This window comes from Lutra lutra, chromosome 4, assembly GCF_902655055.1.
Source record: "Lutra lutra chromosome 4, mLutLut1.2, whole genome shotgun sequence".
NCBI classification, from domain to species: Eukaryota; Metazoa; Chordata; class Mammalia; order Carnivora; family Mustelidae; genus Lutra; species Lutra lutra.
The window spans coordinates 159,545,647-159,570,552 of record NC_062281.1 but is presented as its reverse complement, the minus strand read 5'-3'; the positions used below and the strand labels follow the sequence as shown (position 1 = coordinate 159,570,552).

Below are 24,906 nucleotides of genomic sequence, written 5' to 3'. Positions count from 1 at the left end.
AGGTAAGACTCTCAGGCATGATAGAGATTATGAAGTTTGTACCATATAAAACTGTATGTTCTGGTTATTAAATGCCACAAATATTTTATTCATGCATTTGAAATCTCACTTCCAACAAACAATTTCTTCCTTGACTTATCAGTCCAATGATGTTACCTCTATTGTCAATTGTGAAACAGGAACTCTCAGGGCTGTGTATCTGTAAGAAGAATTTGCTATTTGACCTGAAGTCAATCTAACACCTGAACACAATAAAAGACACCATGAAAAAAGGCATGTAGTAGTTTGGGTTATCATTCTTGGAGCCTGACATGGTGGTCCATGAGGACGTAAAGTGATGAGAACATTTATACACTCATTTTGGAAGAGTTTGGCATGACCCAATAAGGTTGAATATGCAGTTTCAAGCCAGTAATCCCACTCCTGGGTAACCAAGTAAAATTCTCGCACTTGTGTACCAGGAGACATGTACAGACATGTTCATAATAACACTCTGCAAAAAAGCTAAGGACTGGAAGCTACCTAAATATCCATTTAGATTAGATCAGATATGCATAAAATGGTATGTGCCTATAATGATATAATATGCAGCAGGGAAAATTAATGATCTATAGCCACATGCATCAATGTAGGTGAAACTGAAAAACAAATGAGGTGAAAAAGAAAACAAATTCTAAACAATACACAGTTATTCTTACATTTATATAAAGTCTAAAACAAGGAAAATTAAACAAACTTATTGCTGAAGGATAGATTCATGTGTGGTATAACTACAAAGAAAAAACAATAGAAAAGCTGTAACAACAGCTATCTCTATGGAAAGAGGTGAAATTGGCTAGGAGCATAAGGTGGCTTTAGAGGTACGGCTAATGTTCTATGAAGCTGAATGGTGAGTAAAGGGTATTCATTTATCATATTATCACTATTATTATTACTTAGGATACACAAACCTTAAATATATTCCCCTATTACAAGTAATATAGGTGATATGTTTTTTTTTCTTTAATTAATTTTTATTTTTTCAGCATAACAGTATTCATTATTTTGCACCACACCCAGTGCTCCATGCAATCCGTGCCCTCTACAATACCCACCACCTGGTGCCCCCAACCTCCCACCCCCCACCCCTTCAAAATTCTCAGATCGTTTTTCAGAGTCCATAGTCTCTCATGGTTCACCTCCCCTTCCAATTTCCCTCAACTCCCTTCTCCTCTCCATCTTCCCTTGTCCTCCATGCTATTTGTTATGCTCCACAAATAAGTGAAACCATATGATAATTGACTCTCTCTGCTTGACTTATTTCACTCAGCATAATCTCTTCCAGTCCCGTCCATGATGCAACATGGGGGGTTGAGGGGGTAGGAGAAGAGTAAATAGGTGATATGTTTTTAAAAATTCACTTCTGTGAACCATGACAATAGGTCTCTCTACTTCCTGATGGCCTTGCTAAAATGAAATTTTACCTCATTTTTTTTAGTTATATTTACTAGATCCTATCATACTTTCTTCACACTTGGGTGCTGCCTCTTTCACACTGGAAAATTTTGAAAATGATAGAGTCTCTGGAATAACAAGAGTGTTTTAAAACATGACTATTATTACTTCTATCTTGTCCATTCAGTTAAGGAGGGATAATTAAGACAATTTCTAATAATGTCAGTATAATATTTAAAATTGTTCAAAGGGCCTTAGCCAAGTCTTAGTGTTCTTGCTTTGATATAGTTACATTTCTTTCATTAGCTTTGCTGAAGAAATAATCTAGCCACTGAATATAATTTCTGATTTCATAGATATTTTTTCACCAAGCTTCACTCCTGTTGTCATTTTTTTTTTTTTTACTGTTTGAATCAAATGATAGGGAAATCACATACCCACAAATGTATTAACAAACATTTCTACATCTTTTGTGCCTCTGCAACCATATCTACCAGCCCAGGCATTTGCCTGTGTTCCCTCATACTACTTTAGGAATCCCACAGTGTTGCGTTTTGCTTGGTTGGTTGTTTTTATTTGTTGTATTGTTTTGTAGTAAGTCATGAACTAATTAAAATTTCACAAAACACAGGTTTGTCCTTATCTCTTTTTCCACAATCATTGACTTTACTACATGCTGATGGCCAGCTAACAATGTTCTTTTTTGAATTCGACGTTTTGTTTAGTTGCCAGGCTAGTTCTACTATGATAAACTACTGAACAGAAGTCTGAATTTCTAACATACACCTCTACCCCACACTCAGAGAGGTAAAGCAGCAGCACGGCTGCTAACCTTAAAAAACATTGTGTAGATTTCTTCTGAGATTGTAAACCAAATTACCACCTCTATCATCAATTACTATAATTAATGTTACCTGGCACAGATTTGCTACGGCTTTGGTTCCATTAGACAATACATTTTTTTTTCATGTCTCAAAGCTGCCTTAAAGTATCACCTCCGTGGCTTGCAATGAATGAATAAAATTCAGAAAGCTTTTTAGAAGCAAATGTAAAGCTGATAAGGTTCTGTAAAGAAGAGTTAAAGTGGCCAAAATATACATCCTAATGCTTTTAGAGCTCGTAAAATTTGGCAGTGAGTTTTTGCTATTTAAAATTGCAAAGTTCTTCAATTTAATAAAGAATATTGTAATTCTCTGGAGAGAATTTAGGAATTAGTTCAGCCTGCAAGTCTGAATTTCAAAGCAGATGTGAACACAGAACAGGTCCTAATATGGTCCACAGATAGGTGCAGTATCATAATCCTAAAAGAGTATCATAATCCTAAAAATGATATTTACTTCCAGACATGAAAGCATTAAATCTCTAATGAACTGTGAACATATTGAGTCAATTCTGATTTTCATTACTGAATATATTAGTAAGTTTAATATGTGTAAGTGACTCTAAAAAGCTTTATTATAGTAATAGGCTTTTAAAAATTATAGTTCTCTATTTTACCAAGAGTGTCTTCAGCATTCATTCATTCAAAGCATTTTAGTGAATTCCTACTAAATTCTACAAAATACTGCATCAGTACTACATACTATCAAATGGTTACTTTCAAAATGGGGATAATATTTTATTAATGTGGTACATTTTGTTTTAACTTACTCTTGCTACTTAAGTAGGGAGCCCTGTATTTAATTATGATAATGCTATTAAGAAAAAAAAAGAGAAAAAAGAACAGACCAGGATAATATCCAAGAACTGCACAGCTTCAATTCCTAGGTATTGATAAGGCCTAGCATATATGCAAAGAAGAGAAAGGTCTTTGGAAAGTTTAGCATGAACTAGGAGACAAAGGACATTAGTAATTTTTTGCTTCAAAAAGAATGAACTCACTTGAAACCCTGATGTTTCCTACATCAGGGTTTCCTATGTCAAATGAAGGCCAAGCATATACTACTCTATACATAGTCTTCAGACAAAATATCTCAAAATACCTCAATACTCATTGAAAAGAAGGTCAGAAGGTACGATAGATATGCTACCCCCAAAATATTAATTCAAAGAAATAATTAAAAGGCCATGAAGATTACAAAATTGGCTACTGGCCATTTGTACTAAAAAAAAAAATCAGAGCTGAAAGTGACTTTAAAGATGACATTCCACATTTCAAAATTGTGATTTAAGAGTCAATATGATTAAAGATGTTTATATAATAAAAGAGATAAGATCTTTTCCATAATACCCAACAAAGGTTCCTATCAAGCAAAACTTTGATTCACAAAACACAGAATATTTTTAAGGATGTGATGTATGTGTAGAGGCACTGGAATGGATGGACATATAGGTGGGTGGATGTATAGATGGATGAATGGATGAAAAGTAGGAATGGAAGTACTCAAAAGTCTTGGGGTTTAGAATATGTAACAGGAAGAGGATATATTATGGTTTATTAAAATCTGAAAAGTATTTTGTATTTTTAAAGATACCAATAAAGGTGAAATGTCATTAAAGACATAAATTATAGCAGTAGTTCTCAAACTATAATATGCATTAGGTCATCTGGAAGGCCTATTACCACTAAGATTGTTGAGTCTCGCTTCCAGAGTTACTGAGTTAGAGTCCACGAATTTGGATCTCTAAAAATACCAGGGTGATGCTGATGTCACTGGTCTAGGAACTATCATTAGAAAGCACTGAATTAGAGACTTTTCTATTTTCTTTTCTTTTTTTTTTTTTTTAAGATTTTATTTATTTATTTGACAGAGGGATAGAGAGAGAGCACAAGTAGGCAGAGCAGCAGGCAGAGGGAGAGGGAGAAGCAGGCTCTTCGCTGAGCAGGGAGCCCGACACAGGGCTCCATCCCAGGACTCTGGGATCATGACTGGAGCCAAAGGCAGCCACTTAACTGACTTAGCCACCCAGGTCCCCCAAGACTTTGTTTTCTATAGGAACAAAAACGTTTAAGGAAAAAAATTGCATCTTGCCATTTATCTTCTTTTATCATCAGCAGAAACTATATAGTAAACTGTAAAAGAAGTATATTCAGAGAAATTTACTGAAGACTGGTTACTTATAGGTCTTTTTTCCCCCCTTCCATGACTAAGAATGTGTAGAAATGAACTACTGACAACAAATAAAGTCTAAGAGCTTTCATTGTTATTAATTCCTTTCTTGATTCCTTATCTAAACATGTTATTAAATACCACAATCAAAATATAAGTTTACTTAAATGATGGAATTTTAGCAATGTAACTGATCATTATTAATAAAGAACCTAATTTTAATAGTGGAACAATTTTTTGAAATTGAACTATTACATGTCAAAGACTTTGATGGACTGTCAAAAACAAAGATAAGTAAAATATCTGTGCCTTCAAGAAGAGCTCACATTTAATAGAAGACAAGATAGACACATAATAAAATAGTTACTATGAGAAAAATGTTGCCAATTCAAATGAAATACATGAGAGGAAGTGGCAGGATAGAGGAGAAAATGCCTAACAGTCTATTGAGGTCATGAAAGGATCTCACAAGAGGGAAAAACCTGACCTTAGTCCTAGAGAATAAGTAGGTGTTCATTACATAAACAAGAAGACAGAAGTTATTCCGGGCATCGTATTATAAGAGAATCAAGGCATGAAACAGTTTGGAGTATCATAAAATACCAGGTACATCTGAAGAGGTAAGAATAAAGTAAGATTTAACTGTTAGAAGTCAAATAATTTTATCTTGGAGTGAATAATAAGCCTACAATGGGAGGACACAGAAGGGATTTCTACTGAGTGGGCGAATGAATCAAGATTACTCTAAATTCTCCTTATTCTCAAGCATTATTTTTAGTAATATGTATATAGGGGACAAGTGCTCTTTATTTAAACACAAAAAAAATAGTATTTTAAACTGCTATTTTAAGTCCTCCATCCAGTTTCATGAATGCAGGGTAAACCCATAAAGACCATCTCATTTATTTTTATTATTCTTTTCTGACTTCCCTCCCATACTTGGAGTAAAGAGAACTACACATAAAACTGATTTAATGAAGAGCACAGCTGTGATACTTCAGGAGGATTTTCCTGTTTTGCCCTGGTTACATAAAATAATAAATGCATTTTTTATTCCTAATGGCAGTTATCACTAGAGCTTAGACAACTACAGTTCAAGCATATCATCATGAACTACTACTTATTATGCCTCTTGAATCTAACTTGGGATTGCTGTAATAGTCTCTTCCATGTCATCATCCAACCAGCAGTCCACCTAACATTAGTTCAGACCATAACTGCCTAGTTGTTTATGAGAATGTCATAAAATCATAATTCTTACTGAAAGTTGTACTTAATGTATTACTTTCTCATGATCTATTTAAAAAATTAAATCAGTCTGCCAAGATTTGGTAGTCCTAAAACCATTCCGGTTGCTTAGTAGTATTTTTTAAGCAGGCAACAAGTTGGAACATTGGACATGCCCTCGCATTGATATTAAGTCTAATTACCAAGGTCATATTTTTGTTTTAAAAAATGAATACAACATTGCCCTGTCTTAATCATCAGAGAATTTTCTAGACTCCTAAGCTGCAATCTTGACACTTTGAAAAATCACAAAAATATGCAGCACCCCCAATATTTCTGAATATCAATATACCTTCTAGACAAAATTTAATTAAACTTTTTTTTTAAAGATTGTATTTATTTATTTGACAGACATCTATCACAAGTAGGCAGAGAGGCAGGCAGAGAGAAAGGAGGAAGCAGGCTCCCTGCTGAGCAGAGAGCCAGATGTGGGGTTTAATCCCAGGACCCGGGGATCATGACCTGAGCTGAAGGCAGAGGCTTTAACCCACTGAGCCACACAGGTGCCCCTAGACAAAATTTATTTAAAAAGAAAAGTTCAACCTTAAGTATTTAATGAAAAAGGATTTTAAGATACTTGAGTTAATAACACAGGATCCAGTGAATTCAAATTAGAATCAAGTAACATTTATCTCACTTAAAAATGAAGGTTTATTCTTAGTTATTTAAGAGATTTTAAGTCTGTATATTATTTAGATTTTTTCTTCTATTTGTTAAATACTAAAGACAGCCTTTTGGCTGTTATTATATCTTAGTAGATTCATCAGATTAATCAAATAGTGACCGATAGGGAAGAGATGAAAACTAGAGTCAAGCCTGTGTTATTCAAAAATACTCAGCTGCTGGGTACCAGAGGGGAGGGGGTGAGGGATAGGTGAAATAGGCGATGGAAATGATGGAATGATGGAGTGCACGTGTGATGAGCACCAGGTGAAGCACAGAATTACTGAATCACTATATTGTACACCTGAAACTAAGATAACACTGTATATTAACTATACTGGAATCTATAAAGATAAAAAAATATATACAGTCAAAATTTAAATTACTCAGTTACAAATAATTTCATAATTAAAACATTATATCGAGCATATTTCTACTCTTAATAACCTGAAAAATATGCATAAGTAAATAGAAAACAGTTTATATCACTAGCTAGTTCCATAAAAGAATATGGTTAAAAATTTCAGACAATAGTCAAAACAGGTCAATTCACATTTTAATGATGAATTTAAAATTATTTTTATCCTTACTTCTCTCTTTTTGTGACCAACTCCCATCTATATGAAGGATCACTCATGCCTGGTCTTTAATTAGGAACAACGTGCAAGTAAGACAGTTATGCCAGAAGTACACGACAATATGGAGAAATTTAAACACCCTGAAAACTGAAGAAATCTGAGCTATACAGAGCAGGTACTAAAAAGCACACTAGGACCCTGGGCACTGGCAAGGCTATCCCGTGAAGGTCTAAAATTTCCTAAAATATAGGCAACACATAAGAGAGAGGGAGGTCAGCACAGGTAGAAAGTTCTTCCCAAACTCCGGCTCCAGACCCCAAAGCACTTTAAGTAAAAGATTACTTAACAACTCCTTGATAAAAGAGATTTCTTCCAAATGAATTTTATAACCAAAGATGTCAGAAGACCTAGGACAGCTAGCATGCACAGGCTGCCGTGTACAGTAACAGGCACTCCAATTTCCCATTCTGCTCCTCCTATAGAAAGCACGGCCTCTCTGCTCTGCTCCATGGATGATAACCACAGTGCACATGTAGATCATAAGATCAATCATGGAGTCCTAGGCATAATTTTGAAGCAAAACATGAAAGAAATAATTTTTATCTCTTTATCAATATTCTCTATTTGAAGAGTCACTGCCATTATACATGCCTTTAATTCATTAAACAGGATCTCTAGTTCTTTGAACACAGTTGCTAAATCCAATATCCAAGCCTTCTCAAAGACAGTTTATAGTAATTCATTCTTCAGTTGTATGGGTTAGATTTTCCTATTTCTTGTGTGTCTCGCAATTTTTTATTGGAAACAATATTTTAGATAAAAACTGCAAAGACTCTGGATTTTGACCTTACCAGGTTTTTTTTGTTTTTGATTATTCGTTTAGTATCCTGCCTGGACTAATGCCTGAAGTCTGTTTCCCTTGCCCTGTATGTCTCTTGTTCCTTTTCTTTTTTAAAAAAATGATTGTTTCTACTTTTAAGCTTGTACTCTTAGGGGCTGCCCCTGGGTTAGCATAGGTTGGTGACTAGCAACTGATTGGTCAGAAAGGCTTGTTCCATCTTTTGCCAATGGATCTATGTGTGACTTGGAATACAGATTCAAAGTTTATCCAGTTTGCAAGCCTGCCCTGGATATTACTTTCTGCCTTCACAAGGCCTCACATTCAGCCATGGACTAGTGGCTCCCTAAGGGCCTCTCCAGTTTCTCCTGGACTTATTTACACCCTTACACATAAACATAATGTTCCAGACTACTAGAGTAAGTACAACTTTATCAAGACCAACTCTGGTGACCTGGTCCTTGGATCTTTATCTGTACCAACAAGTAGGTAGATCTCAGCCTTCCTTACTGCTTGCCAGTGGGATCATTGTTGTTTCTATTAATCTCCGTGCACATGGGATTTCCCATGCTCTGCTCCATATAGCCCGTCTCCTCTGGCAGCCACACTGCAGCTCTCTCAGCAGGACTGCCCCAAGGAGCTGGGAACCAGGAGTTCTGGGCAAAGTGCCACAGATTCCTACTGCCCTTACTGAGGTTCAGTAGATTTTCTTGATAAGTGCTTCTCAATTTGTTATATGCCTTTCAATTTTTAGAGTCTTAAAATTATTGTTTCTGACTCTTCTGTCTAGTTGTTGCTTTGGGGAAGAGGATTTGTTGAGCTCCTCACTCAGCCATTCCAGGGGTCCATGCAGACTTCCTCAGGACCTCTGTGTTAATTTGTGTCTGCAGAGGGGTGATATTAAGCCAAGACCCCAAATCACCTCTTGTTGTCTGCTGATGGAAGCCTTAAGGCAAGCCAATGGGTGATGACTTCGAGTGCATGTTCTCTCATCTTTGAGATGGAAAGTAGAATGAGAGTGATTCCTTGGCTGAATATTTAATATGTCTTAGGGATAAAACTAAAATAATATCCTGATCATTTCAATAGCTTCTGGAGCTAATATAAAATATATTCTTATAAAAGAGGTCTTGAAGTTCTGACCACTCGGTTCTATCAGTCTAAATGTATATATAAGGGGCGCCTGGGTGGCTCAGTGGGTTAAGGCTCTGCCTTCGGCTCAGGTCATGATCCCAGGGTCCTGGGATCGAGTCCCACATCGGGCTCTTGGCTCAGTGGGGAACCTGCTTCCCCTTCTCTCTGCCTGCCTCTCTGCCTACTTGTGATCTCTTTCTCTGTCAAATAAATAAATAAAAAATCTTAAAAAAATGTGTATATAAGATAACTGGCAAGGAATATAATGAATCTCAAAAAAATGTATAAGCAGAACTTTTTTGATACTCTGCTTAACTCTTACCTGAGGGGTACCAAAACAGTCTCAGGTAATCAAAAGCTTAGCCAGTAACATTGCTTGGTGAACTGGAAAAAGAACCAATACTGAGGTTTACAGCGAACTTTAAATACAGACCAGTGCTTTTCAAAATGTGGTCCTTACACTAGCTGCATTAGGAGCATCCATGATATTTCTTAAAATGCAGCTTTCTAGGTCTCACCCCTCTATGTAAAGATTTAGAATCTAAGGGAGTAGAAAGGAGAACTCTATATTTTTAAGATGCAACCCAGGTAATTATTATTCATACGAAAAGTATGAAAATCACTTTCCTTTACCAATCCTATCCATTCTTACCCAAATTAGAATCAATTATATAGATTAAGAACTAAAATTGAGAGGCTAATCCATATAGTAGCAATCTGGAGACTAAATCTTTAAGTAAATAATAGTAATAATAAAAGGTAAAAAGTCTTCTTCCTTGAGGTGTGAACTTTCTTGGATCTCCTTTTTCCTGTTTGGATTGTTTCTTCAAACTCGTCTGTAATATGCTACTCCCTTGATGGGAGGCCCAGGTTGCCTGTTGGTTGGGAAGCAGTAGCTTTGGGAAAGGAGTTCACATTTATACTCTGTGTAAGGGGCAAGAGAAGTCCTTACATGTTCACAGAATATCTAGCCTAACTTATCAGGGTAAAGATCAGAAACTTCAGTCCAAAACTCAAGTTAGCAATAAGACATATTCCATTATCTGGAGCTTTTTTTTTTTCTTATACTTGTTTTTCAGGAAACTCAGAAGGTGGAAGCCATGTGGTAATCAGTGGTATAACACCAAAGGATGCAGAGAACCTTCAGTTACTTAAACTCACAATTTACACTCAGCTTTTAATATCACATTCTGTGGCAACTGACACAGAGCTTTAAAAACTCTTCATGATATTTGCTAGCAAAATCTTGCAAAAATTTTGTTATTACTAACATTTCTGAAATGTTAGGCTAGAAGAACAGTTTTTCTTGTATTATTAAAAACAAGCTCACTCATGGTCCAAAATTATGGCAACTGTTGTTTGAATGAGAATAAATATACCTGAAAATAAGCCCTGGATATGTGGGTTTGCAGGACAGTCAAATACCCAAAAAATCTTAAGTAAAATGGACAGTATCACCCTTAATTGACTATATTTGTTTTCACTGAAAAGTTGCAGTAATGAAATCATTAAAGTATTTTAATAGGTTTTATATAGTTAAAAATAAAACTTACTAATAAATAATTATCAATTTGAGTCTAAATTTCCCACAAATCCAGGCAGATTAAAAAGGTTATATTTATGCCAACTGTGAGAAAGATCTCAACACACTGCATTAATCCAGCTCATACCTATACTCTGGGTCACTGTCATAAGCAGAGTCTCTGTATAAAAGACCTCTTTTCAGTTCCAGTTCATCTTCTTTCTCTGGATCTCTCTCATCCTGAAAAGTTTAAAGATTTCCATTAATTCATTTTATAATTAAAATGATGCCTCTCTTTCTTTGGGAAATGCTCTCCCTCTTCCCCATTATAAGAAATGAATTAAATGCTTGTATTTCTTAGGAAAGAGAAAAAGAGTAGGTGAGAATTCATGATTCATGATTCTGCTCAATAAAGTATAGTTTTATTTTATTTTGCTAATAACGCTTATCAAAGACTAGATACCTGGTAGATGTTTTCCTGTATCAATAAATGAACAAGAATTGATACTGTGTCAAGATATGTAGTAAGATATATAGTAATATCTTACACATTGTTATGTGACTCCTGAAAGATTGTTCCTGCACTCTGAGGAATAAGTACCTGGAAAACTTATGCAAATGTAAGCATTCAAACATGTACCTATTATTCATAAGCCAAAACGCAACAATAAGCCACAAGAAGCAAAAATGAAGGGCAAGGTAGTTGGTATCAAAATCCATAGCTATAGAATTCTAAAGAAATAGATTGTAAACTATATCATCCACTGCAACTATGTTCTTATGTATGGTAATTCCATATAATTTAGTATCAAATATCTTTCACGACAATTAGCCAATATTCTTGTTGTCCCTTAGTCAGATAGGAACAGACATAAAGACAACTGGATAACAAAAGAAGCCAGTAAGCACAAATCAATTGCTATAAAGATTAGTTTTAATAAGGGAGTCATTTACTTTATGTGAGAAATCAGCTGAATAAAGATAATGAAGAAAAATGTTTCTAAAAAATTTGCTGATGGTATGAAATTTGGAAGAGAGCATTCAATTAAAAAAATGGAAGCAATGGAGTCAATTATCATATGGTTTAATTTACTTGTGGAGCATAAGAAATAACACAGAGGACATTAGGAGAAGGAGAGGAGAAGGGAGTTGGGGGAAATCGGAGGGGGAGACAAAGCATGAGGGACTGTGGACTCTGAGAAACAAACTGAGGGTTTGGGAGGGGAGAGAGGTAGGGGGTTGGGTGAGCCTGGTGGTGGGTATTAAGGACGGCACGTATTGATTGCATGGAGCCCTGGGTGTCGTGCATAAATGATGTATCTTGGAACACTGAAAAAAATAAAATTTAAAAAATGGAAGCAATAAAATATAGAGCAAGTTTAAAAAAATCACAGAAAATGTGAATATATATCTAGAATTGTTATAGCTTCTAGGTGAATGAACCCTTTATAATTATGAAATAACTCCATTTGTTTCTATTAATGCTTTTTTTCCCCTTAACTTTTTTTGATTTACAGTTACTGTAACTAAATAGCTTTCTTAGTGTTTGGATGGCATAAATTTGCCCTTCTATTTTCCATTTTTCCTTATCATTAGGTTTTAGAACTTGTTCTTAAGTATCATATAGCTGGATGTTGGTTATTTTTGTACAGTCTGATGAATCAGTGAAGTAGAGCATTAACATTACAGACAATGTAATTGTCTCGTTACAGAGAATTATATTGTCTGTAATGAGTGCAAAAGACACTACAAAATAAAGTATAAGAAATTTTTAAAAATGTAATATGTTTTTAATCTTCAGAAACAGATTGTGCTACAAGAAGGAATGAATGAAAGAGATGTAAATAATATTTAATTTTTAATCCTTTCCTTAGAAAAAGCCATTCATTTCTAGATTATATAAGTGGTATTATACATAAGCATAAATCAATATTCCTTGTTTAATTTTGTCAATACAGTTGAAAAAAATAATTTTTGACCAAGAGAAATAAAAAATGTTGACTAAATTTTAAAGTTTATATATAAAAAAATACAGAAGTACTTTAAAAAAATCTGAACTTTAAGTATTCATTAAATAAAACCCTATTTTGAGTTGGGTACTTACTATTCTATGAGATAAAAAAAAATGACTAAGATATGGTTCCTGTGGAACCTGTGGAACAAAGCTGTTTATTCTGTGAAGCTCTACAGGTAATAAGGAGCAAGGGCAGAATTATAAGGAGAGCAAAGGAAAAAAATAGGGAAGGACATTCTAATTAATGGAGCATTCTATTTTTTTTTTAGGATTTTATTTATTTGACAGAGAGAGATCACAAGTGGGCAGAGAGGCAAGCAGAGAGAGAGAGAGAGGAGGAAGCAGGCTCCCTACAGAGCAGAGAGCCCGATGTGGGACTCGATCCCAGGACCCCGAGATCATGACCTGAGCTGAAGGCAGAGGCTTAACCCACTGAGCCACCCAGGTGCCTTAATGGAGCATTCTAAAATCAGAATGATGGTCTTTAGAGGAAGTAAGATCATAATTACTGAAATTATTCTTGCAGAGTGTTGATACACATCTAGTTCAAGAAGTTCATGGAAGAGAATTCTGCCCCAGGAAACACAAAGGACCAGGTGATCTTCATGGTTATTCCCTTCAAATTTTAAGACTATATTTTGTGACATTTAATATATTCTCAATACAAATACATCTATCTTGTAAGAGTCCTGGTATAGTCTTTCTTTTAAAGTTCAAATTATATAAAAGTAAAGAGGTAAAAAAAATCACACTTTATTATAAGGTATTAACTATCAGTAGAGCAAGCATTTGAAGAGATATATCATTCTCATTAGTGCCAGGAAATACATCCCTAGGGCAAGGAGAAATGATTCCAGTCTTATTTCTTGTCAACATTCCCATTTTCCAACATACAAATACAGAAAAAACGGATGACACCAATATTTGCTGAGTTCCTGTAAGGTATCTAGGACTATGTTAGGTTCTCTTTACATGTGTATCATTTAAGCCTTTCATAACCTTATGAAAAAGGAGGTAGTGAAATCCAAAAAAATTAAATATCTTGGCCAAAGTCATACATTATTAAGTGGCAGAACTGAAATTTAAACTTAGATTTAACTTGATTTACATTATACTGCCTCCTAGAATGCAAATGAAATAAAAATCTCCATCCCAAGCCATTAGATTACTCTCCTATATGAAAATTAGGCTCAAACTTTCAGCTGTATCTATTTTTCAGCCAGTATCTACTTGTTTTTTTATGAGGGTGTTCCGAAATAATATAGCTCAGAAGAAACTTTCTCAGGATTTCCAGGAAGAAACATTTTTCTTCCAGCAAAAGTCATTAATAAAGTAAACATTATTAAAAGAAGCTGTGGGCTCTCCTTCCCTAAAACGGCACTAAATTAAATGTTCTTTTAAGATTCCTCTCATCAATGATCACTATGCCTTATACATGTGATTGACATCTTACTTAGACTACCCCTGCTATCTACTCATGCTTGCAAAATGAAAAATTTAGGGACAAAGGTGGTTAGTCTAAAACATAACTAGAACTAAAAGGCAGCAAGCAATCTCACTAATTATATAGTGTTTAAATAAAATATACACCTGTCATTCTCAAAGAAATGAAATTCTCATACATAGTTAAAACACCTGTATGGTATATTTTATTACTATCAAATTCAATACATTATTTATAGTGAATTGTGTACAAGGACAAGAATTCAAATAGTTCTAATATGCATTATCACCCTGCACAAATCAGTTAGCCTTAATGGCTTTAATTTCCTAATTCATAACATAGAGAAAACTTAGGTAGAACTGCTTAAAGACAAAGGGATAAGAAGTTGAAGGGCAACTTTGAATTGATTTGAACTGAATTATTTATTTATTTGAGAGAGAGAGTGTGAGCAGGGAAGGAGAGGGAGAATCTGAAGCAGACTCCGCACTGAGTATGGAGCCTCTGTGGGCTCTATCTCATGACAGTGAGATCATGACCTGAGCTGAAACCAAGAGTTTGACATGTAACCAACTGAGCCACTCAGGCACCCCGGGGTTTTTCTAATTCTATAACCTGGTTTATAATTGTAATAAAGAATAACAAAGTCTGAAGGGAAGACCAATTAAAGAACACTTAAATGGGAACTTTGACAAATTGCTAGAGGGGGGCTGTGAAAAGGTATGTATGATGGTTAATTATGTATGTCAACTTGGTTCAGCCATGCAGCCTAGATGTTGGTGGGACATTATTCTGGGCATTTCCATGAGGTTTTTATGGATGAGATTAACATTTACATGAATGGACTTTGACTTTCATAATGTGGGCGGGCCTCATCCAGTCAGTTGAAGGCCTTAAGGGACCAAAGGCTGATCTCCCACAAGGAAGAAGGAATGCTGCCAGTAGACTGCTTTTGGATTTGAACTACAACTCTTCCCTGAGTATCCAGCCTACCTCACCAGATTTTGGTCTCACCAACCTTCCACAATTGCATGAGCCAATTCCTTAAAATTTCCCTCTCTCCATATATGTGTTTATGTATATAAACACACACACATATACACATACACATGTTCTTTTGCTTCTGTTTCCTTGGAGAATCCTGACTCACACAATATGAGAATGAAAAACTCCTACAATATATTAGTTGGAGACTTTAGTACTTTACTTCCAACAATGGATAGAACAATCAAGGCAGAAGATCAACAAGGAAATGGAAGACTTGAACTACACTATGAATCAACTAGATCTACCATCTACAGAACACTCTAGACTAGCAGAATATACATTATTCTCAAATATATACAACAAATTCTTCAGCAGAGGGGTTCCTGGGTGGCTCAGTGGGTTAAAGCCTCTGCCTTCGGCTCAGGTCATGATCCCAGGACTCTGGGATCGAGCCTCGCAACAGGCTCTCTGCTCAGCGGGGAGCCTGCATCTCCCTCTCCCGTGCCTGCCTCTCTGCCTACTTGTGATCTTTGTCTGTCAAACAAACAAATAAAATCTTAAAAAAAAATTCTTCAGCAGAGACCATACACTAAACCATAAAATGAGTTTCAATAAATTTAAAAGGACTGAAATAATACAAAGTATGTTATCTGGCTACAGTGAAACAAAATTAGTAAATTCTTTATTGAAAATTCTCCTACAAAGATGGGCTTATTTAAAACATTTAAGAAATATATAATCTTACACAAACTCTTCAGAGGATGATTGGGAGTATTTTCCAAATCATTTTTTATAATTTAAATTTAATTAACCAAAATATAGTACATCATTATTTTCAGATGTAGAGTTCAATAATTAATCAGTTGTGTATAATGCTCAGTGCTCAAATCATTTTTTAAAGACTTATTTATCTATTTGAGAGTGAGAGAGAGTATGAGCAAGCAAATGGCAGGAAGGGCAGCAGTCTTCAAGTAGACTCCTTGCCAAGTGGGGAGCTGGATGCGGGGCTTCACCTCATGACCCAAGAGAGCATGACTTGAGCCGAAACCAAGAGTGGGATGGTTAACTGAGCCATCCAGGCCCCACTCCCTAATCATTTTTATGAGGCCAGCCAAAACTTAAGGAAGACATTAAAAGAAAGGAAACTTATAGACCCATCACTATCACTAACTAAGATGTAAAAATCCTAGGTAAAATATTACCAAATCAAAACCAATAGTGTGTGTGTGCGTGTGTGTATGTGTGTGTGTGTATAAATAAATTATGATCAAGAGTTTTGTTCCAAGCATGCAGGCATGGGTTAAAATTTGAATAACCAAATAAGCAATTTACCACATTAAAACAAAGAGAAAAAGCATTTAATCATTCCAATGTCAAAAAATTCATATATTTATAATGAAAATTTAAAAAAACTCAACGAAAAAAAACAGAAGGAATGTCTGTAATCTGGCAAAGAATGCCTACAAAAAATGTACAGCACACACCATACTTAATGTTGAATTATAAAAAGCTTTCCTCTTTGGATGGCAAACCAGACAGGATACCCTCTTTTACAACATCTATTTGATATTGCTTTGGAAACCCTACACAGTGCAATAAGGCAAGAAAAATAAATAAAAGGCATAAAGACTAAAGAGGGAGAAATAAATCTGTCATTCTTTACAGACTATATTATACATATAAACATGAAAGAAGTACCATATATTAACATTAATATGTGACTGTAAAGTCACTGGATACAAGGTCATTACACAAAAATCTATTATAGTCATTATACCAAAACCAAAAAGAAGATATAACTTCAAAATATACAACTGATAGTAGCATTAAAATATCCAACATCTAAGAATAAGTCTACTGAAAGAAATGCAACTATGATAACTATGACATAATTGGGAGAAATTAAATCTCTAAATTAATTTTAAAAGACACCATATTCATGGATTGGAAGACTCAACATTGGTAAGATGTCAGTTCTCCCCTAGTTAAAGCACAGATTCAATGTAAGCTCAGTCAAAATCATAGCATGACAGTATTCATTGTTTTTGTACCACACCCAGTGCTCCATGCAGTCCATGCCTGCTGAAAATAAAAAATTAAAAATATAAAAAATAAAAATGATTAAAAAATAAAAAAAATCATAGCATGTTTTTTAAAACAGACAAGCTGATTTTGGAATGCAGATGGAAATTCAAAGAACAAAGAATAGCCATATCACTTGCAAGCAAGAACAAACCTGAAGAACTGTAGCCATTAGATGTCAAGAATTATTATAAACCTACAACAAATGAAAAAGTATGATGTTACTACAAAATGAGAGAAGCCAATGAAACAGAAGAAAATCCAGAAAGACACTCATATATATACAGTCCCAATGGAACAGAAAAGAACCCAGGACTATTTCCATGTAAACAGAGAAAGGAAAAAAATGGCCACCTGAAAAAAGATGATGGATCATAAAGATAGGGGAAAAAAATAAACCTTCACACAAGTCTCACATTATACTTACAAATCAAATCCACATACACTGTAGATCTAATGTGAAAGGCAACATGATAAAAGATTTTTTTAATGGGAGAATATCTTCAGAATCATGGTTAGCTGAAGTTGTCCTATATGGATATAAAGAAAGGACTAACCAAAACACTAACCAAAAGGAGAGGAAAATTGGGCTACATTAAGAACTTTTATTCATAAATGGTGTATTAAGAAAATAAACATGCATGCAACAGATTTGAATATATTCATAATATAAAACATATCCATCAGAAAATGCCCAGGAGTTAAAATAAAATAAAAGACCTTAAGAAGCATATATATGGTACACAAGGAACAAGTCTAACATTGCTTTTTGAGAAGAACTGCAAAGGCCAAACTGTATAAAAACAAGAGAAAATCACAGCTAAGTGTACAAAATTAAAGTGCTGAAAAGAAATAACAATGAAAAAAATTTTAAAACTGTCAGAGAAGGGAATTCTAGGAAGATGTTAGTGACAGTGTGTGGTAGGGAGAATAAGGGTACCCAAAGATGTCCATGCCTTAATTCTCAGAACCAATGAATATGTTACCTGACAGAGCAGTAGGGAATTTTGCAGATTTGACTAAGGTTAAGGATCTTGAAAAGGGAGGATTACCTTGGATTATCTATCTAGGTCCAATTTAATCAAATGAGTTCTTAAAAGCAGAAACAGCCTTTCATGGCTGTGATCAGACAGAGGGAGATGTGATTAAGAATTAGGGTCAAGGGGCACCTAGATGGTTTAGTTGGTTGAGTATCCAATTCTTGGTTTTAGCTTAGGTCATGATCTTATGGATCATGAAATCATGCCCCATATAGAGCTCCTCGCTCAGAGAGGAGTATCCTTGAAGGTTCTTTCCCTCTGTCCCCCACCAATGTGTACTCACTCTCTCTTTCTCTCTCTCTCAAAAATAATCTTTTTTTTTTTTTTTTTTTTGAAAAAGAATAAGGGTCAAGGAGATGCAGTGTTGCTGGCTTTGCAATTGGAGGAAAGTGGCTATGTGCCAAGGAATGTGGGTGGTCACTGGGAGCTGGAAAAGGCAAAGGAATTGATCCTTCCCTGGAAACTCTATGAAGAAAGCATCTCTGCTGACACATTGATTTTAGCCCAACGAGATCCATGCCAGGTCTACAGAAATGTAAGATAACCAATTTGATCTACTAAACTTGTGGTAATTTGTTGTGGTAGCAATAAAAAACAAATAGTATTTAGAGGCACAAATCCCCTCATAAAAACATGCAGAAATTGTTTTGGGGTTACAAGGAATAATTCATGGCAGCCAATACCCCTACTGAAAACTAGAAAAGCCAGAAAAAAAAAGTTATATATTTTAAGCTATTAGAAAGGTGCAAAAAACAAAACAAAAACACTAGTGGTACTAACATTTCAGAGGAGAGAAACTTTCAAAGGTGGACTGACGATCTGCATAGCCATTTTTCTTCAAAGTGTTTGCATATCCTGAGCATGGACTAGATGCTAAGAACCAGAGCTTCTATTAGAACAAGGGTCATTGCTGTGACATAGAAAAACCAACAAAGTTTTTGATGGTTGTAAAAGAGTAGAGTATTGTAACTGGAGTATTATGAGGCCTTAGATGTACAACCAGTTTCTCAGTTATGACATTTATTGATTTATGAAGCTATGTAGGACTAGAGGGTATAGAGCTAACCCAAAAGTCTCTGAATGTTCCTACAATTTCATGGTACTTAAGAGATAAAGATCTATATAAGAGATAAAGATCTATAGTGAGAGGCCCTCAAAACACAAGAGGCAAAAACCCTGGAGATAGCAGCGACACTTAAGGACCTGTAACTGTTTTTAAACTGGAAAGACTTGACAATTTGGGACAAGCTAGGCTAAAAAATCTGGTTTTGGCTCAGGCAAAGGCTATTTCTGGGGATGGAGTACCCAGCAGAATTTTTTTGTGAATCACACCACACTCGAAAAATAAAACTGAGAACTGGAAGAGCCTCAAACACATAAAAGTGTCTTGTCACAATAGTTGCCAAAATTTTGAATTATGCCAGTTTTTGGGGGGGCAACAAACTAATAAAAAAATGACTGAAAAGCAAAAGATCCATATAATTAGATGGTAGTTAAAAGACAAACATCTGTCAGGAAAAAAGATGTTGATAATAGAATAGGTCAAAGTTCGAAGCCTTGAAATGTAGTGAATTGACACTTGACTGGTTGAAATCACATTTATACTCATTTATACTGGGAGCAGGGTATGATCACTTCTGGGAGCAGCTAGAACTGGTCATAGAAGTTGTACTGGCAGACAGAGAAACCAGCAGACATCTTGGTGATTATGCAGAGCTGATTATCATAAAAACAGAGATGAGAAGGGACTCAAATATATGAATATTTTCTGAAGGTTCCTGGTATGGAAATATAGAAATATGGAAACTGCCTCAGTTTCTTGGTACTGAGAAGACAAAGACCTGAAAAGCTCTAGAGGTTGATTACCAAAACATCAATATAGCCTCAAAGTAGTTTGGTCTCTTTTGAATTAAGGTTAGCCCCTTGATGCTACCTGCCTAATAGAGGAAAAAGGGAACCCTTTCATCATCTAGAAAGCTCTAAAGTTCTTTTAGAAATAATGTCTAGAATTTATTATGAAATAAATGCTATAGTCAGAACAGTATAGTCAGGATAGCACGCAAGAGTGAAAAAGACAAAAGAAGCAGATTACAAGTGTAACCCAGGTATAAGAAATAGGAGATAAGCACTTTAAACTAACTATGATCAGTATCATCAAGAAAATAGATGAAAAGTTGGACAAAATAAACAAAGGTTAAGGTTTTCCAGAAACACTGGCATTTATAAGAATCAATCAAAGATACATTTTTAATCTAAATAGAAGTAAAGAACTTTTTTTAAAAAGATTTTATTTATTTATCTGACAGACAGAGATCATAGGTAGGCAGAGAGGCATGCAGAGAGAGAGGAAGGGAAGCAGGCTCTCTGCTGAGCAGAGAGCCAGATGTGGGGCTCCATGCGGGGCTTGATCCCAGGACTCTGGGATCACGACCCGAGCCAAAGGTAGAGGCTTTAACTCACTGAGCCACCCAGGCGCCCCAGAAGTAAAGAACTTAATAGATGTGTTTAACACTATATTGGAAACAGTAGAAGACCAGATCAGTGAAGTAGAATATAGGTTCATAGGAAATGCTAATAAAAGGGAAAATAGAAAGATAAATACAGAAAGAAGTGCAAGAAACTATGGGAGATAATCAAAAGGTCTAAGAGTTGAAATTGGTCACCCAAGAGGGAAGGAATAAAGGTATAGTCAATATAGCATATTTAAAGAAATAAAGGGCTGGATTTTCCTAAATTAATTTAAGTAATGAATTCACAGATTCAAGAAACTCTGGGCAGGGTTAATACATAAAACCAGGGGTGCCTGGGTGGCTCGGTGGGTTAAGCCTCTGCCTTCAGCTAGGTCATGATCTCAGGGTCCCAGAATTGAGCCCTGCATCGGGCTCAGAATTGAACCCTGCATTGGGCTCTCTGCTCGGCAGGGAGCCTGCCCCCTCCTCCACCTGCCTCTCTGCCTACTTGTGATCTCTGTCTAATAAATAAATAAAGTCTTTTTAAAAATATATAAAATCAAATCTTTTAAAACTAAGGACAAGAGAAAATACTAAAAGAAGCCAGAGATAAAAGACATTATAAGCAGAAAGGGTTAAGACTGACAATAGGCTTATCAAGGAAATAATGGAAGTTATAAGATAATAAAATGATATTTTTAAAATACAGGAAGAAAAACATCTGCCAACATATACATTTATATCCAGTGAGGAAAAATTCTTCATAGATTTATGGATACATAAATAAATACCTAAGTAATAAAAATAAGTAAATAAAAATGAAAACAGACCTCAACAAAATAATACCAGACCCTTAGCAGACCTCAACAAAAAAAAAAAAACACTAAAGGAAATTTTTCAGGCAAGTGGGAAATGATCTAAAATGAAAAGAGAATGAAAAACTAAAAAGCATAAAAAAAGATGAATATGTAGGCAAATATAAATATTACTATACAAAATATGTAGGCAAATACAAATAAATATTATATGAAACAATAATAATAATAATGCATTATGGAATCCAAAATACAAGCAGAAATAAAATGTATCACAATAACTTTAAAAAAGAAAGGAGTTTAAATGGAGTATAAGTATTCTAAAATTCTAGCATTATCAAAAAACTGGTAAAGAAAAAAAGTGTCTTAGATTATAACAGAGGATACATGTATTTTATAGGGCAACATTAAAAGAATAATAAGCAAATGCATACCCTATGAGTTAAAAGAGGGAGGAGAGGAAATAAAAATATCTTAGTCAAAGGAGACATGCAGGAGATTTAAAAAACAAACATGAACAGATTTGTCAGAATATCAGTAATTAAATGATTGAAGTAAATAAAAGTAAGTACTCAATAATACAAAACCTAACTATATAAGACACACGTCTTAAATATAAGGAGACATAAGGGGTAAAAGTAAAAGAATGAAAAGTACCAATTGACATTAACCAAAAGAAAGTTGATATGCTTATTATAATATCAGACAAACTATATTTGAAGGTAAGAAGCTTTCCTAGAGGTAAAGACATTTCACAATGACAAAAAGGTCAACTAACCAGAAAAAAAACCTCACCACAGTTTAAACCTGTATGCATCCAATAACACAGTTTCAGAATATGCAAAGCCTCTGGAATAACCATAATGGGGAAATAAAACCCAGAAAATACAGTGTGTTAGCAAGGCTGTAGAAAACTAGAACTCCCAACTACTGATACTGGAACACTTTGAAAAAACTTTTTGGCAGTATATTCTACATTCCTTCTTATGACCAGAAATTCCATATTAGGTATATATCCAACAGGAATACATATATATGTTCATCAAAGAACATATATAATAATATTGATAGCATTACTATTAGTATTAGCCCCAAATAAAAAGAATTAACTGATAAATTTTGCTATTCTTACTGAAATACTATAAAGCAAAGGTTGGCAAACTATTCTTTGAAGGGCCAAACACTGTATATGTTCAGCTTTGCAAGTTATTTGTTCTTTGTCACAATTGCTCATCTCTGCTGTTGTAACTTGAGAACAGCCATAGATAATATATAAACAAATGGATCTAATTCATGTTCCAATAAAACTTTATTTAAAATTTAAAAGTCTGGAATTTGTCTGTGAACTATAGCTTACTGATTCCCACTATATGATTATAAAAATGAAGCACATGGATGTCACAAACATAATGATCAGCAAAAGAAACTAAATACAAAAGGATGAATACATGATTCCATTTATGAAATGTTCAAAAACACATAAAACTTATCTATATGTTGTTAGATATTAGAAGGTAGGTTATGTAGTGACTGAAAAGAGGCACCAGAGGCATTTCTTGGGTGCTGATAATGTCATGTCTCTGACCTGGATGCTGTTCACCCATGGGTTCACTTTTTAAAAACTGTGCTATAGAATTTAGGATTAAAGTAATTATACTGAAATAAAAATTTTTTAAATTATCTAGAATAGCAGTATTAAAAAATCCATGGGAAACATCTGCAAGAAAATTAAGAGACAAGGTATTCCCATGAACTCCAAAATATCAGGAGACATTCATAAACCCCCAGTAGGTACATGAGACAGTAACACCACCTGTGGAGGATGAATCAGAGGAAAACATTGAAGCATCTGATAAACCAAGTAAGTTCAAAGTAACAAAAAAGTATTCACTCGAAAGCTTGGTGGGTCAGTTCAGAAACTGAAACCTGAAGAGGTTTTCCCACTCTCCTAGTGATGAATACAAAGGATTTACAATAAATTCTGAAGAAGCTGGAGCAGTCTGGGAACTGTTAACTCAAAACTAACACACCAAAGTCATCTTTCAAGATAAAACTCTACACTGAGTGTAAACATCTGGAAAAAGAATTTGGGGAGCCTGGGTGGCTCAGTGGGTTAAAGCCCCCGCCTTCATCTCGAGTCACGGTCCTGGGGTCCTGGGATCAGGCCCATCAGGCTCTCCACTCCGTGGGGAGCCTGCTCCCCCCCTGCCCCACCTATCTGCCTATTTGTGATCTGTCAAATAAATAAATAAAATCTTCAAAAAATATATAAATTGAACAGGGAAGTAGAAACAAAGGAAAGAAAATTTCTATATAAGAATTGGGTAGTGGGGGCGCCTGGGTGGCTCAGTGGGTTAAGCCGCTGCCTTCGGCTCAGGTCATGATCTCGGGGTCCTGGGATCGAGTCCCGCGTCGGGCTCTCTGCTCAGCAAGAAGCCTGCTTCCCTCCCTCTCTCTCTCTGCCTGCCTCTCCGTCTACTTGTGATCTCTCTGTCAAATAAATAAATAAAATCTTTAAAAAAAAAAAAAAAGAATTGGGTAGAAAAAGAAAGCCAGGAAATATCAGAAACTAAGCTGCCATACTTTTGAACAAATGAGGAAGACAGAAAAAGGAGCTCTCAAACTACACATTTAGAAATATTAATCTAAATCCTATGTCCCTTTCTAAAAATTCAGAAAAAAATAATTTTATAAAGTAATCATCATAAATGGGTTAAATTTCATAAAAAGTTTTAAGGGGGGAAGACCAAATAAGAAGCCCTCAATGGAAGCATGCCAGAAAAGTCATGCTCACAAAACAGATGGAAAATATGTTACCTATGTCTTCATGGCCAGACAATTTGTCTTCCCAAGAGTAAATGACCTTACGAGAGAACAAGAAAAGTAGCTTTAATGTCTTTTTGATCTAGCCTCAGAAGTCATACACTGTTATTTCTTCAATAGCCTGTTGTTTGCACAGATCAGCCCTATTCACATGTTGTGGGAAGAAATTACACAGGGGTGAAAATAGCAGTAGGCAAAAAATCACTCGTAGCCATCTTTTACCTCAAGAGTTTAAAAAAATATAAATTTAAAAGAATTTAAAACAACAAGTATAAGGATCTAACTGGGCTTGAAAAGCACATAGACAGGAGAGAATCTCTTACTACAGAGATAAACAACTAAAATCTACTCAGCCGCAAATTAAAAATGCTATAACTGAAGTGCAAATGAAATGGATGCCATAAAAATGAGGATGGACAGGGGCGCCTGGGTGGCTCAGTGGGTTAAGCCGCTGCCTTCGGCTCAGGTCATGATCCCAGGTCCTGGGTTCAAGCCCCACATCGGGCTTTCTGCTCAGCAGGGAGTCTGCTTCCTCTTCTCTCTCTGCCTGCCTCTCTGCCTACTTGTGATTTCTCTCTGTCAAATAAATAAATAAAATCTTTAAAAAAAAAATGAGGATGGACAAAGCAAAGGAACAAATCAGTGCTACAGAAGATAAATTATGGAAAATAAAGAAGCTAAAAAGAGGAGGAAAACAAAGGTAATGGATCATGAAGGTAGATTTAGGGAACTCAGGGACTTATTAAAA

General features: G+C 35.2%; 1 protein-coding gene across 3 annotated transcripts in view; it reads right to left on the bottom strand.

Moving 5' to 3' along the window:
* SPATA6 (spermatogenesis associated 6) overlaps positions 1–24,906 on the bottom strand; it is a 145,285-nt gene that overhangs the window by 3,448 nt on the left and 116,931 nt on the right. For all 3 annotated transcript variants that reach the window (XM_047727507.1, XM_047727505.1, XM_047727506.1), the window contains one exon: positions 10,655–10,746. In XM_047727507.1, coding sequence (XP_047583463.1) covers positions 10,655–10,746 — 92 coding nt within the window. The remainder of the gene's footprint in view (positions 1–10,654; positions 10,747–24,906) is intronic.